This window comes from Atta colombica, unplaced genomic scaffold, assembly GCF_001594045.1.
Source record: "Atta colombica isolate Treedump-2 unplaced genomic scaffold, Acol1.0 scaffold41, whole genome shotgun sequence".
Taxonomy (NCBI): Eukaryota; Metazoa; Arthropoda; class Insecta; order Hymenoptera; family Formicidae; genus Atta; species Atta colombica.
Window position 1 is genome coordinate 126,991 of NW_017259520.1, and position 16,842 is coordinate 143,832.

General features: G+C 35.0%; 1 protein-coding gene and 1 pseudogene across 1 annotated transcript in view; one reads left to right on the top strand and one right to left on the bottom strand.

Annotated features, from left to right (window-relative positions):
• Positions 1-16,842, top strand: part of LOC108691190 (protein CBFA2T2) — a 50,458-nt gene that overhangs the window by 17,318 nt on the left and 16,298 nt on the right. Inside the window, exon 2 of the mRNA XM_018198855.1 lies at positions 93-474. Coding sequence (XP_018054344.1) covers positions 114-474 — 361 coding nt within the window. The 5' untranslated portion in view covers positions 93-113. The remainder of the gene's footprint in view (positions 1-92; positions 475-16,842) is intronic.
• The window catches only part of LOC108691193, a 21,901-nt pseudogene continuing 13,483 nt past the window's right edge, over positions 8,425-16,842 (bottom strand).

Genomic DNA, 16,842 nt, shown 5'->3' on the forward strand with positions numbered 1-16,842 from the left:
ACGTTATCACTCTTAGTTATCGTTTGCTCCCGTAACTGTCCCAAGGTCCATCATGAAAGCAATTTGCATATAATTTATGCCACCGCCCGCAGGTGAGAAAGCGGCTCGCGAGCATGAAAGTGGAGGGCGGAGTGGCAACGACGACGATCCTCCACAAGATCAAGGTCAAGGAAGAGACGAAGGAATGTTGCGGCTACCAGCAGGCCTCACCGTCGTGCACGTCGGCGGCCACCACCGCGACCGTCGCGACGCTCACTGTTTCGCCCGCGACGGCGATCACCACGACCGTCACCAACAGCAACGGCGTCTCCACCGTGAACGCGAATCCTTCCACAACCACCACGGCGATAGTCGCCGCCGCCACCGCCACCCCCGCTCTGCAGTCATCCAGCATTATTTGCCATCCACCGACGACCGTCTCCAACACCGTAGACTCCTTTCCAGTCGATCTCGACTTCAAGGCTAAGAGTAAGGGTGAGTACACAGTGAAAAACATTTTGTATTTTTATTGGAAACGAAAGTCCTTGTTAATATTCTGCATTGAATTTTTTAATATATTCAAGTATTAATTCCACATAATGTGATTATGCTATTTGGCGAATTTGGCGGATTGTGAGAACTTGAATTAGTTTATTTTTAATGATTGATATAGTGAGTAATCTTTACCAAAGTTATTATATACAATAACAACTGGAAAATCATATTTTTCAATTGTGTCACTTTTGATACAAAAAAACAACATATGGAGTTTCTAAAAAATTATAATCATTTTCAAGAAAAATACACAAAAAATATTCTAAATTTTAGTAAATCATTTGTTTAAATAGTAATGAACTAAATATTTATTAAATATAAAAGTATATTTATTCGGTACAAAAACCATTGATTTGATTTAACAATCATTTTTTTATTGAATAAATATTTATTTACGTAAATGTTTGGTTAGCACTATTCAAACAAATATTTATTATAAAATTTAATACATTTTTTTTCAATATATATTCATTCTACTTGATATATATACTACAAATGTATAATTATTTTCTACTAACTTATAGCAATAATAACTATAACAATAGAACTCCTAATTAGAATTATTTTATCAATTTTTGCAATGTGTACAGTACACAAACGCTTTTCTTTCAGTGTTGTTGAAAAGATATCGATTGCGTGACAAAGAAGCAGTGACTCGATGATGCTTTCGTATCCTTGAAATAATATCGATCTTCATGAAAGTCGATTATCTTGAAAAAAATTTTATTTTATTAAAATATATTAATATCGTTTTTGAGATAGGTTCCACTTTTTGGAAGCTTCTAATAGAGTCTAATGCGGATGAATGTTTTCATAAACGAATTTCTACTTTCTTGGAAGACAATCGATTAGGTCAACCTACTTGTTAATGTGTAAATATCAATTTGCATTGACCTATCGATTTCTTGCCACAATCTAGTTTCGTATAATGTCATGCTTTGCAAAATGTAAACTGACATATTGACAGATTCTTGACGTGACATAATGGAATTAAGTAGACTGTTGTTTCATGATATATGGTTATGGGAGAAAATTCTTTTACTGCATTAAAAGACATAAAATGGGATCGAAATTGAAATATATGAAACTTTAATCGCTATTAACACGCGAATGATCACGTATCATTATTAGCTTCAGGTTTAATTATGACACGGTCACCAATGATCTCGTTGCGTAGAATACCTGACGTTCAGAGTTGTTAATATCCTCTTCACTTCCATCACAGTCGGCAATATATTGTAATAACGTGTCGGCGGAGTGACACGTGTCGTTTGAAAATTAACAACGTGGCCACTCTAGTCTATTTGATCTATCGCACGACCGGAAAAAACAAATCGCTCGGTACCCAGCTGAATCGAACTAGCAGGAGGTCGCTATTCTATTAATTCGGGATATCGACATTTCTCGTTCGAGAGCGTGTCGATGGTGTAGCGCACAGGTGCGGTAAGTGCAGTTTATCTAATTTCAGATTCGCATCACGGTACATTATTTTTTTTAGTCATCCTTAACGCGGATTTCCGTGCTTAGCGCAGCTGTCAGTCGTCATGCTGTCGCTTACAATCTGTCACTTACCAAGATCGCCATGCGACAGCCAATTTTAAATTGCTGACGAAATTATTAAATTTTTTAATTAAAATGGATACAGGTAACAGAAATCGTAGAAATAAAATTTCAATTCGAACGAACAAAACTACTGTGTAAATTATACGTAACCCTATCCAAAGTTTGTAAATTTAATACGAAAACAATAAACGTATAACTTTAAAATATGTAGAATAGACCGAAATTGGATCAATATAAGCTTTGTTTATTGTTTTTGGTGCAGAGAAAACAATAGACAACAGTTTTATACAACGCAAAAGTAACTAGCCGGTTTGAAATAAAAAACCGACAACAACTGTCTCAAAGTTTATTGATTCGATTGGTCTATCCTATATATATAAAATTTCTTTTCCAAGCTTTTGTCAGCTTTATTACTGGAAATATTAACATTTTTTACTAAAAGAATTAAATGAATAAATTATTATAAAAATAAAAAAGATAATGAACCGAATATTTTATTAGTATAAAAGACAATTATTGAAAAGTTAAAAAATTTTAGAATTTCTTCAGTAATACCAAGAAAAAAACAATTTTCTGAAATCTAAACATTTAAGTATATATAGTTCTAAAAATAGTTTTATTGGACTATTAAAATAATTACGTAAGAATCTCAAGCATGATAAGCAATATCGCAATAAATAGTTTTAGCAATAAAGCAATAAAAAGTTTTGACATTCTAGAAATCAGTTTGAGCATTCTACATAATTATTTTGATAATCTAACAAAATTATTTTTAGATCTGAATAGAATGGCAAAAATTTTTAGATATTTTAGCAAAACCGTTCTTTTTATGTGATCATTCGGTACTTCTATACTGTTAAAAACTTGGGCTCTATAATAATTCCAAAAGGTCTTTAAAATACGAACCTAGTTAGGTAGATCGTGTGACGCTCTTTCCCAACGAATGTTTCCGGAAGTTGACCCCGATCCTCGAAACTGAAAATTAAAAGGAACGACCTCGCCGATGTCCGCGCGAGAGCCCACGCTGTGGGCGCATCGTACATTAGTTCGGAATATTGCATGGCGGTACCCGTATATCCAGTCCACGCGCTCTCGCTCGAATCGTACATTCAGCCCGAGCCGGTTATCTAGACGAGCGGCGAGCCCGCAGCTAACTTGGAAACCGGGGCTCAGGAAAAAAGCCCCTTCTGGCACATCAAAGCCCGTCATCGCGTCCGAGCGCGGGTTCTCTCTCATGTCCTCTTTGCTCGTCTCAGGATCGCTTTTTGTTGAACGCAACGCTATATAAAATCGTCATAGATGTGCGAGGTGTGCCGTTCGATTAATAATTCGATGATTAAAAAATCCTTTATAAAATAAATAGGGAATAAAGATTCTAAACGGTTAAGCTTCATCTTTAGTGTTTAAATAATTCAGCATGAATTTATATACTAAGGTAAGTGGTCCAACAATGAACCATGTAAATTTTAGAAGCTTATATCTCTTTCAATTATTGAATTGAAGATCTGAGTTTTGACATACAGTTTATGAATTTTGTTTATATATTGTAAATAATAATTTTTAAGTTATTTTTTAAATTTAGCCACAATTTCGATTATTTAAAAAATCGGAATGTGGTTCATTGTGTACAAGGAGTATGTATACAATGAACCATGCTGTTTTTAATAATAAACTAGATGTTTTATATTGTGAATTGTTGAGATTATTTTAGTTTTGCTCTATTTTAAATGTTTATTTATAAAGTAGATAATTATTAAGGTGGTGAGAATTTACAAGGCCGACCGCGTTTTTTTTTCGTTTTGAGTGAAAAAAACGTGTCAAATGAGTATATTTTTATTGAGATTTTATGGGACCGTATTCTAAATAATCATTACAATGAATTACAATGAATATTATTTTGAAGATTTTCGTAAAAAAGATTATGTGGTCTACAATATACCATGGTTCATTTCACTACGTCAAAATGATTCATTGTAGACTACCTAACCTTTTCCACAATAATCTCCTAAATAATGTGGTAAAATAATATAACAGAAAAAATTGCTTACAGAATAATAAAGCCAAATGTGCACAAAACTATTGCACAATGAAAAAAATGATAGGTACAACAACAAAAACATAAAAAATGCATAAAACTTACGAAAAAAACTTACTTTGCAATCAAATTTCTTAAAATGACATTATATGGCCATCTTTGGCGCGATTTGTCAGTTGACTGGGAAACCGAGGAAGAGTTTAAATGCGAGTCGCTGCACAATATATGATATATGATAGAAGCACAATCTGATAACGCATTTACAAAATATCGCAATAGTTTATAGTGTACTACTGGTTCACTATTAGATTATCTATTCTACATAGGTACACTTTCAATCATACAAACTGTGCATCGATTTTAATTTTACTCTTAAAATGCAAACCTAGAATTAGAATAATAATGTCACAAATTAAATTGAGCAATTTAATAATATTGATGCTCACAGACGTCCTAGAAAAATTTTAATAATCTGATGCTGATAAGCATCTTAAAACTTTCAAATAATTTTATTACGAAAAATACTACTTCCGCTTGAATTCGAATTCTTTAAAAAAATGTAATAGAAATTCACGACGTATAAAAAACATAATGATCTATTATTATATTAATTAGAAAGAAATTAAAAGAAAAATTCTATTTTACATTATCATTATGTATTGATAGTTAATGGGCTTAGTGGCTTTGTACATGTCTATCGCGGTCCTTAGTACGAATTTAGGTGCATAGAAGCATACATGTGCACGCGTGGTGTATATGCGGAAGCGTAATGCAAGAGATCACAGGCCAAGGCAAAAGAGGAAAAGAGGGAGAGAGAAAGAGAGAACGATAGAATGTGCTCCGTGGGGGATGATGGCGAAACTCCTGCGAGCAGTCAGTCAACTTGGCTGGCCCGGTGTGTGTCGGTTAGGTTTGTGCGCCGCCTGACTGCCTGGTCCAGACGCGATAAGGCACGTCCGACACTTCCACTGGGATTCTGCTCGAGGCTGATATCATATCCGCCCGCGCTGCCGGGATATCCCCGACGCTATGCCGTTCGAGGTGTATTTCGCGATAGTCACTCGCACACCGCGTGTACTTACGGGGTGCGGCTTACGACCTGGAGCTCGTCCTCGGCGTTACATCTGTCTCTCTTCTCGCTACCGAGAATCTTCTCCTAAAACTGAAGGGCTCATGATATCAGGGCACTAACGGGAGAATAAGTTAGTGATGCGCTTCGAAATCTCAGGATGTCATTTAGTTTTATAGATGTACTGAATATATAGTTAAGCCCCTTTGAAAGCGCGTGTTTAATTTAATTACTGACTTTTAGGATAACGAAATTGTCCTGAGGCTCCATTTCCATAAACGTTAACTGGGCCATTTAACATTGTTTTTTTTTTATTTTTTACAGTTGATTTCTGTAATAATTGAAATTAATCGAGGCTGAATCCTTTGCTTTGTGTAATTCTGTTTTTGAAAAGAGACAGGAAATGAAATTAAACCACGGCTAGCGTTTTTCGATATTTATGGCATAACAAGATCAGAAAGAGATTTATCAACAGACGTCCAATTATTTTTGATTAAACTCAGGGGAACGGCCCGTATACATCTTCTCTTCCTCCTCTGCATTTAGCTAAGTTAAAAAAAGACATTAGGCATCGTGTGACGCGTTAACTTTCAAGTGTGCAACCGATCAGACGGAAACAGTGACCAGGATGAAATCCGAGGATGACGTCCTCGGTACTTAAGTGGTACGCTTGTCGGCGAGATGAAATCGAACACATGGAGTCGCGAGATGTCGAGATCGAATTGGCGGGGAAGAGGCCCGCGAGAAGAAGGATGCGAGAAAAACGGCGGCGTCGGCGGCGGCGGCGGCGGTGGCGGCGAAAGGGGCGGAAGAAAAAGGAGCTCTGTTCGAGATGAGGGAGAGAGAGAACGAAGGAGAATTCGAGAGCGGGAAGACCGTGGGTAGGGATTGCGATCAAAGCCATCTGTTGCATTGTCCCGGCAATTAGGAGGCGACAGCTGAGTCCCACCGTACTTACTTCCAGCCAGGGACTCTCAGCCGCATGGAGCACGTGCGCTTTATCGATCTCGCTCTCTTCGTACCCCGTCGAACGTCGCCCACGAAGACCACCTTGCTCCGTGCGGAACCTTGCGTATGGCTCGAGTGCGTAAACCCGGGTGCTAATCTGGGTGCAGTTGCAGTTAGCAACTGCGATTAGTAGCCGCATGTATTCTTTCATAATCAGTACGTCATTTATATCAGTAAATAAAGGGAGCTTTCCAGCAGAGGCACAAATCGACACAAAAGTCATTGTATCTTTGTTTCTTACTAATTATCGAACAAGGATGACTCTTCTATCAATTTATGTCTCTTGCTGGAAAACTCCCAATAAATCTTAAATTAAAATTTTTTATGTACTTTCAATGAATCAACGTTAATGATAATATTTGTTGAGCGATATCATCATTTCTCGCATTTTCTTAGATTCATAGATAAGGACTATTAGACAGATTTGACTCTAAAGTTCTACGTCTAATAGAATTCGATTAAGCACGTTAAAGCTATTGTACACAAGTTGACGAAAAGATATATTTGTTTAATATAAATTTAGAAACGCGAGTTTAAACCGTAAAGTTTGCATTACACTTTATTGTTGTTAGATAAAATATGTATTTTATAATTTAAAATGTTTCACTTTGACTCAGATTAAATCAGGGTACAATGGCTTTAACATGCATTGTTTTAAAAATTATCCCTATAAAGTAAACAATTCATTTTCAGAATCTCTAGACATTTACATTTAAAACTTTATGTCTAGGGGTGTACAAGTATGAAATGACGATTTTTTTCCCCAAAAAAACATGTTAAATTCGGAAGAATAATAAAAAGAGATTTATTCAAAGTATACTCCATTACTAGTTACACATCTTTCAGGCAATTTGTGGATACCACGCCAGTAAAAATCTTCCCCTTTCATCGAGCCATTTTTTCACATCTTCGTACGAACCAAAGCGCTCAGCAAGTGCGTGACCCATCGATGCAAACAAGTGGTAATCGGAAGGAGTCAAGTCTGGTGTGTAAGCCGCATGGAGCAGAACTTCCCAGCTGAGTGCTTCCAACGTGTCCCGAACTGGTTTTGCCGTATGTGATGGAGCATTGTTATGGAGAAAAATGACCTTGTGTTGCCTCTTTTGATATTCTGATCGTTTTTTAAGCAACGAACGGTTCAAATCGATCAATTGTTGTTAATAGCGTTTGGTATTAACCGTTCGCCAGGCTTCAATAGCTCATAATAGACCACACCCTTCTGGTCCCACCAAACACAGAGCATCGCCTTCCTGCCAAAGCGATTCGGTCTTGCGGTCGATGTGGATGATGCGCTACCCATGATTTTTTGCGCTTGGAATTCTCAAAAAACATCCACTTTTCATCCCCAGTAACGATACGATGCAAGAATGACTTTCTTCTGTATCGTTCGAGCAAAATTTTTTTCACATGTGTTTTTGCGCCTCTTTATTTCTGTTTCTCGTTCAATTCATGTGGCACCCATCTGCCAACTTTCTGAATCTTTCCCATCTCTCGTAGGTGATTGGAAACAGCTTGTTGACTAACGCTCAATTGTTCTGCGAGTTGTTTTTGTGTTTATGAATCATCTTCATCCTGCAATGCTTGCAATTCCACGTCTTCGTACTTTTTGGGCGGTTTTCCGTGTTCCTTGTCTGTAACATTGAAATCTCCAATTTTGAAACGCTGAAACCATCGTTCACACGTTTTTTGCGATGGAGCATGTTCACCATAAGCTTCTCCAAGTAATCGCTATGATTCCGCAGCAGTTTTCTTCAAATGAAAACAAAAAATTTATGCTGTCCGCGAATACTCCTTATTTGGTACAAATTTCATTATATTAAACACAGCAACACAATACTATGCAAACACTTTTCAATCAAATCACTTTGCGCGTTTGACACTTGTTGATGGTACAATAAAATGGCATATAATGTTAAATCTTTGTACGTCACACTGTATTGGTGCGCCATCTGTTTCTCAAATCGTCATTTCATACTTGTACACCGGTAATTACTAAAAGATACTTTTCAAAAACATATTTAGAAATTTTTAATTTCTTCTGTTCGAGATAAAAATCAGGACTATATTAATTTATATTAAAATTCTACAAGTGAATTATAACTGTTGATTTCATAGAGATTTAAAAACTGCGAAAATAGTGATAAATTTTACGAAATATTAATTACGAAATAAATTGCCACGTAAACTTGTGTAATAATCTTATACTTCTGTGAAGTCATACGAAGTTCCATGCAACTGTGAAAACAGTAAGGATCGCTGTAAGCGTAACTGCTAATTGCGAATGACTTACGTCAGTAACAGTGTGGCGAAAGTAACTCGTGGAAGGAACGGTTGATTGACGTAATAGTTTGCGGAGAACTTCTTCATCGTTATGGAATGTCTGACTGTGATGCGTGCTACGAAGAAATAAAGAGCCTCAGTGAGAAACAATTTGATGCACGATATCGGTACGCATATGAGCACGAAAATCTATTTAATTTGTATTTAATGGAACTTATATCTAGTTCTTAGTACATTATTACAATATTTAATACTAGAAGAATCAAGCAATCATTATTGCCCGTTTCTATTTTTTTAATTAATATTATATTTCTTGCAAAAAAATAGGATTCTGAAATTTTTTGACTTTTCAATCATTGTGTGATTCATTTTTTATACTGATAAAATATTTCGTTTTTCATCTCTTTTTTTATTTTTAAAGTAATTTATTCGCTTGTTTTTCCCTTTATAGAGAGTACACAAAAAACTTCTAATATTAGTGCAATTTCAATATGATTGACTGATTGTAAATAAACTGGAAGTAAAACGATTACATTTTCGCACTAGAAAATGGTGTGCGAGTTAAAATATATAAAAATTCAAGTGACTCGCGTGACGCAGATTTACAGATGAAATTGTTTTCGTCGTTCGAATATGTAGATATTATCATGGATAACGGATATCTTCGAACAGAACTCAAAGAAAAGTTTACCCGCGGCATCGAACAGCCGCGACGCTTCAGATGCTGCCTTGGGTTCCGCACGTATATGTTTGTGTGTGTGTGTGTGTGTGTGTTTTGTGTTGTGTGTGTGTGTGTGTGTGTGTATGTGTGTGTGCGCGCATATGGTCCGCAAGGATAACCCACATGGGTAAACTTTGATTTTCTACTAGTGACGAAGACAAACGGAGTTCTGCAGAAAAATGGCGCGCGGTTGTCCGAAATTTTCTATGGTACACGCCTCCTTTCACATATGTATCGAAATTTACGACATATTGTAAAAAGCCGAAAATGTTACGAGTAATTTCACGCAGATAATTTACGTCACGTTTACTCGAAGCGTTATTAAAATAAATTTTGCATTAGGAATTTCATTTTTACAAAATCAATAAAAGGTGGAAAATACAGATTGGCTCTTTCGATATTTTTTAAACGACATCACTAAAAAAAAAGTGTTTCATTTTAAGACATTAAAATGTTTTATTCTTATCTCCATTTTTTAAAGACGATGTGTTTTAAATTCAAACATATAGTGTTTTGTTTATTAAAAAAGTTTAAAATATCTTTAAGTATTTGAAAAACAGAGACAATAATTAAATACTTTTTTTTGAGTGATTCTACGGTTATAATCGTTATATTTTCCGCGGAAAGAGAAATCGTCGGAGCTTTCAACTTCAATCCAATTTAATCGCTATATAACAGGCTATATAACAGGCTTGCTTTCCATTTAGTGACACAAATCGTTCTATCTTTCTTGACAGTTTAGTGAATAATAAAGATAGAACGACACACTTGTGTCGATTCATGTCACCAAATGGAAAGTACTCATTATTGTGATAAAAAATGACGACCAACGCTTTACTCGATGATATCGAATACCGCGGATGCTCGTCACGATCAAAAGAAATCAGCGAAGGAGAGTGTTTCCTGATAAGCTTCCGAGGACAGAGTAAAACGGGCTGTGAGGCGACGGACGAGAGACAAGGATGGAGAACCGCTGCAGGAAGTAACAGCTGGTCGAAGGGATAGCAACATCAGCAACAGCAGCGGCAGCAGCAGCGACGGCGACGGTGGTGGTGGTGGTGGTGGCGACGGTACGGTGGTAGCAGCGCGGCTGTACCATTACCATCACCCAGCTAGATACCTTCTCTCCAGGTTTCTTGTACATACAGGCACATAGGCACACACACCCACACGTGCGACAATATGAACGAAAGACACGCTGCATCGGCGCAACCGGCAAGATTGCACTCGTCACAAGTTCAGCTGAGTGACAGTCGCGTGCAATCACAACGCGACTCTGATTAAACATTCGCGTGTCGAGCACATGCTCTTGCACGCCGACGGTCTTTAACCTTGGCTACATGTACAGAGAACTTTGACAAATGTGGACTCGCGGGCAATGAGATTCAATAAGACCTTACCTTACTCTTTCTCCGAACACACGTCCGAGGATAGTTCGAAAAATTCTATTCTTATATAATTAAAAACATATTTTTGGCAATATTTTTTTTATTTTTCAATATAAATCCTCTTCAGTTAAATATACTTATTCTAACGATATTCTTACTTTTTTTATACTATCTATATATGATTTCTTAAATCTTCAAAGCTAGTTTCGATTAATTTGAGACGGATCTTTTCCTTGCTTTATATTTAGAAGAAGGAAAAAGTCACTGGGGTCTAAATCTAGTAAATATGATGCGCATGGAAACAATTCAAAGAGCAATTTATACAATTTCGCAATTGAAAAAGTATGAGTGGGTGTATTGCCATGATGGAACCAAACGTTGGTTGCTTTACATGAGCGAAACAAAGAAATTGAATGCATCTGAAATTCTAATAATAGTTCTGGATGGGATCAAACTTAATTAAAATTATAACAGTTTATGGCATTATTTCTATGTCAAGCCGAGAACTTTTCTACCCCCATATCTAATCTTCCTCCCATGTTTTTTTTCTGAAACATTTTAAATAATGATGAAATTACGCTAACTATTAGACAAGATTAAATGACAATACATCAGATACGTGTGACAACTGATATTACAATTATTTACTTGCCGCAGTAACGGAATAATTATACCGCAACACATTATTCGATGCAATAATCATATTTGTTAATTACTTCATTACAATCTATTTACATAATTATATCGTTCATTATTTACATGTTATTATATCACATGCATAATTATAATTATAATTTTATTTAGGAATACAATTGCGTGGCGAGCTCGCGTCTGGTCTGAAATTTTTCGGACTGGAAGAAGAGAACATGAGAATTATGTACAATGCTAAACGATAGCAGGTTGTTATTACAGAATAAAGTCAGTATCTAAAAAAATAGCAGCAAACTGTTTATTTCTATAAAAATTTCATTTTTTATACTTTATAATATAATGATATAAAAACACAAATAAATGTAATAAATGTAATCACAGAAGAAAAATAATCAGGTTTGTGTTTAAGTAACGCTTCAGTAAGGTTTATGAGTGATTTAGTAATGACATAATTTTTATATTTCAAACTGTATAATCATTCAATATTCGTATTATTTATATGATGTGCAAAATTATTTGTTTCTGTTAATATTGAAAAAGCGTAATATAGAGATTTAAATGTCTGTTTCATTGTTTATTATAATCATCATACAAATTTTTACAATAAACATCCAGCTCTCTCTCGGTTCGCAGCCATTATTATTTCAGTTTGAAAAATAATCCACTATTTCTTGTAACTCAGTTAAAAACTAAACTAAATGATACAAAGAACGAATGTCGGGACTTCTTCACGTTTCTCCTTAGGTCTGTTTTCTATGACTGAACTAGTGTACACTTTTGGAACTTCAAGTAAGACAGATACATATTGTTTAATATTTGGCGAAAGCGAAAAAGAAAGTTCTAGTGCAGTTTAGTGCAGGAATAAAAAAACAGATGTTGATCTTGTTTAATGAAAAACACTAAATTGTGCAAATTTAGCACAACTGACAGGTGTATTATCAATATGAATACACATTAATTGTCAGTTGTGCTAATAATTTTGCCCTAGAAAATATTTTTGGAAGATATTTTTGACTTTTTCTTGTAATTGTGTTTATTTCATTATGTTGATTTCTATAATTTGTAAGTATATGTAAGAAATTAAGTGTTTTATCAAAATTATTATTTTTCTGCCACTTTCTTTAGAGAAATAGACCATTTCACAATAACAACCATTTATATCAACGCTTTCGTTTAGCACTGTCCTTGAGCCGAATTTTGTCCTGAGTCAATCAATCTTTGTTTTATCGCGTTGCCCACTTAATCGGAGCATTGAGACATGATTCGAAAATAGATGGATTCTGGATGCTTGCACCCGCATAGATGTCAATCGTTGCACCATAGAGATGTATGCATCGCCATGATTTCGTATCGTAAAGTCATTGTCATTGGAGAGTCCCACTATTATCGGCTCGGCTGTATTTAATCGCTTCGGAATAGAAACGAACAGAAAATTGTTCGATAAATTCGATGGGAACAAGCGTGTGTAAAGAAAACGCTTGCAGCAAATTAATTAAATCCACGTCTGGCGTTTTACTTTGACTTGTACGGCTATCACCCGTAAAATGACATCAACGTTAATAAATCGCAAGCGAATAAACATCAGTGGAGAGAGGCTGCAACGTTTATCATATATTTATGGCGCATTACAATCGAATAATATTGTTACAAATGTTATGTCTGAATTTACAGATCGCAATTAAACATTCTGTCCTATCCGTTCGCCCGTCAATCGGCAAATTAATTCGCCGACAGATAACAGAAAGAGGCGTGTGACAAATTGTTAACAAACCGACTAGAGAGTAACGATTTATCGTGGGTTTTTACATACCGAGAAACGTCGCGCGAAAGAAACTTGTAGCCGAAAAGTCACAATGATTGTCACATAATTACGATTTATATCAAAGTAACAGCTATATACTTTGCGTGGAAATTTTTCTATTATTTAATATTATTAAGGAAGGAAAACTCACGTAGATTTTTATAGCGAAAACAATTCTTTATATCATTCATTTAACAATAAAAGAATAAAAGCCATTCAGGTCATTCTCAGTATCGTTTGTTTAAAATTCACAAATAATTCACAAATAATTCAATCTAAATAATAGTGTCAAATTAATCCTCTTGCGATTTCTTTGCTTTTTATTGCATCAAATTTTCATACGTAATGACATACGAGCTACAAGCAAACGATGTATCTTTGTATATATTATTTTTTATTATATTTTATTATTTGACATCGTTATTTACATTTGAATTAATATTATTATACAGAGGATGACTTAATGATAAGGTCAAATTTATTCTTTTGTTATAAAATGAAGTGATGGTATACATACTGATGGTATACAAAATTGTTTTTATTATAAGAATCTGCATTGTTTTATAATATTGTTTTTTGTTTTTTCTTTAATAATATTGATTTATTCTCAAAGTTTTGAGAATATATATTTTTTATCATTCTTATTTTTTTTTTATTTTTATTTTTTTACTTAATCGATTCCAATTATCGCGGTGAGGCAAACACTATTTTCGTAATCGCCACTCGTGATTTTCCTGTCGACATCTTCGCGGCAGTTACCGAGACTATCGAGGGGATTTTTCCGTGGGATATCACGACGACGCCCCATGTAACCACCTTGCCTTTATGCAAGCGGTGGAAGGTGCTTGTGTGTACTCAGGCTCCCCGTCATATCGCATAAGCTGTGAGGTAGTTTAGTTTGTCGAGAGTTCAGGTACAGGTAATTACCTACTGGCTACCGGCGTCAGGTGGTAGTGACACGGTAGCGTCGACCTCCTCCTCGTTTTCCTCCTTCTCTTCTTACTTGTGCGTACCATCTTCTCTTTCCTCTCTCTCCTCTTTCTCTCTCCCTCTCGCGCGTCGGCGAATATGCTCTCTCTCTCTCTCTCTCTCTCTCTCTCTCTCTCTCTCTCTCTCTCTCTTTCTCTCTCTCGATACTTCGGCCATGTATTCGCACGTAAATGTACTCACGCAAAAATATCTCATGACGAACAGTTCCATTAACTTAATGGGATCATCCCTGTCGATAGATTGACCATCTTATCTGACAACCTTCATGTGCGCAAAGTTCGAGTTTTGCATTAATTATTTAGTGCTTTATCCGATATGCTTAAAATCTGATTAATTTTCCGAAATTGTGAAGGGTCTGAGTTTTCAGTGAGTCGATAATTAGCCGCAAAAAGCCATTTATAATCTATAAATTCGATAGTTCGTGTTAGATTAATTACTGTACTCGACTTGTAAACATGTGTTGTCATGTTGATTTACAGCCTTAGGTTGTACGTTTTATGGGATCTTGCGGATCTTTAATTATATACTAGTTATGCGCCCGTATACATTAGGTGTAATAAAAAGAAATCCATTATTTTTGCATAAAATTGAATGGAAAAATAATGGATTTCTTTTTACTACACCTAATATAATAAATGCTTCAACCAATAAAAAAGTTTTTAGCGCGAGTTTGTTATGATAATAACGCTTCGAGGATATAACTGTCATTTCGATAATGTCATTACATTATTAGCACTCTAGAAAACAAAGAGATATGAGTAATAATTATTTCTGAACGGTGGAAGAACTTATAAATTATATTTCAAATAATTTTCCATTTCTTTAAGCTTTGCTGTACTATTTTTTAATATTCCTGATTTTTTAATTTTTGTAATATTTTATTAATTAATAATTGAATTTTGTAACACTTTCCAATATCTCATTTTTATAATATCTTTATAAAATTTTATATTATTGAAACATGAAAGCTTTTTTTCAGGTTCTATTCGTATACGCCAATTTTATACTGAAAAAATTAAATATTAATAAATATATGTTTGAACATCATCTTAATTACAAGAATTTTAAAGAATAATATGTATTACTTTTTATTTAATGTTTTATATAAAATTTATCTAAAATAATTTATTTAAAAAATTTTTTTTCTAGAACATTAATTGCTATAACTCGACACAGATAGTCTCACTAATCAAAACTATTTTATTCCCTTACATCGATAAATAAACATTTGTTACATTTAATAATTGTTTTAATGATTTTCTTTCAAAGCCATGATTCTACATTACATGATCAATGAGAAAAAACTAAGATAAAAATATTAAATTTTCTTATGTGATGCCATCCCTAATTTTTTGAATTTAACTCTTACCACTTCTGAAATAAAGGAGTGACACAATGAATTAAAAATCTCTTTTAAATTAAGATAAAAATTCTACCTTCGCATGCGAGCACGAAATCTGATAATTAATCTATCCACAGAAAAATATTATTTGCTAAGAAAAGTAATTATTCAGTATATCTTCTTTCTTTTATTAATAACGTTTCTAACGTTTAACAAAGAATATTTCTTGATAACAATCTTAAAATACATACTCATTACAAATCTTAAAAAACTCATTATTACGTACTCCAAACAAAAATTTATTTTTTTAAAGAATACACTATAAAATTGATCGAAGAAGCGAATTTATAAATAAGAAATCGAATTTGTTTTAATTTAAGAATCTTAATTGAAGTACTAACTTACTAAGATTCAGAATAAATTTGTTGCTTGTGATAATAAATTTATATAAAAAATTTGCGGATATGTGAACTTTTGAAATATTTGAAACAAGTAATTATTATTTGCGTATAACCTGTACTTTGCTGTGTATTCACGATTGTCTACAATTTCATCGATAACCGGTCGATTGATCAAGCGAATACCACAACACGAAGGAATTCGCTGAAGGGGTCAGCCTTGCAGGATCGTCGCTGTCGATCGAGCCGTGTCACATGAGCTCGGTTGTAACGTTTCGTTATCGGCATACTCGGCATGCTCTCGTCGTTTTCGCCACGCATGCCGCAGGCGTTCCACGAGAGATAACGCCGCGCGCGCACAGAACGGGGACAAGACAAGGTAGATGACACGGCCCGTAATTGCATGTTATCCGTTGCATCCACGCGCGGGCGTGTCCGCGTGCCTGAGTGCACGTGCATATATACACAACGGTGGGACGCGTGTGCAAGTATGCACGCAAGTATGTATGTGTACGTTTGTATAGAAGAGTGTTTGCGCTACTGAATCCGGCTGCCCGTTCCACGTGCCCTCGTGCTTGACGTCCCACGGATAGGCGGACACAAAGGATGGTTTGTGGTGGCGCCGCGCCGTGCTTTTCCGAGCTCGAACGGGTCTCTTTCGTTGTTTCAAATGTAAATAATGTCTGTGTTCCGAAATGCCCATCCGTGGCTTTATCGGATGACCCGTCATTGGAGTCGCGTGGATCAAGTTGCAACGAAATAGCCTTTGCCGTCGATATCGGTCGAAGCATCGCAATTGTATGACAGTTCTTTTTTTATTGGAGAGACGTTATAAATTTTTTATCTATTGATATCTCTGAAAACTTCAAGAAAGTTTCAATTAAAAACTCGAACAATGTTATTTTATTAGAAGTTTATACGAGTTTGTTGTGGATATTATAGTAAATTTAATTATAAGTTAATGAATAGATCTAATTAAATAATAAAAGAAATATTCGGTTCAAACAGATCTTGTTTTTAAAAATTTTGGTATGAATTTGTATTATATATATATATATATGT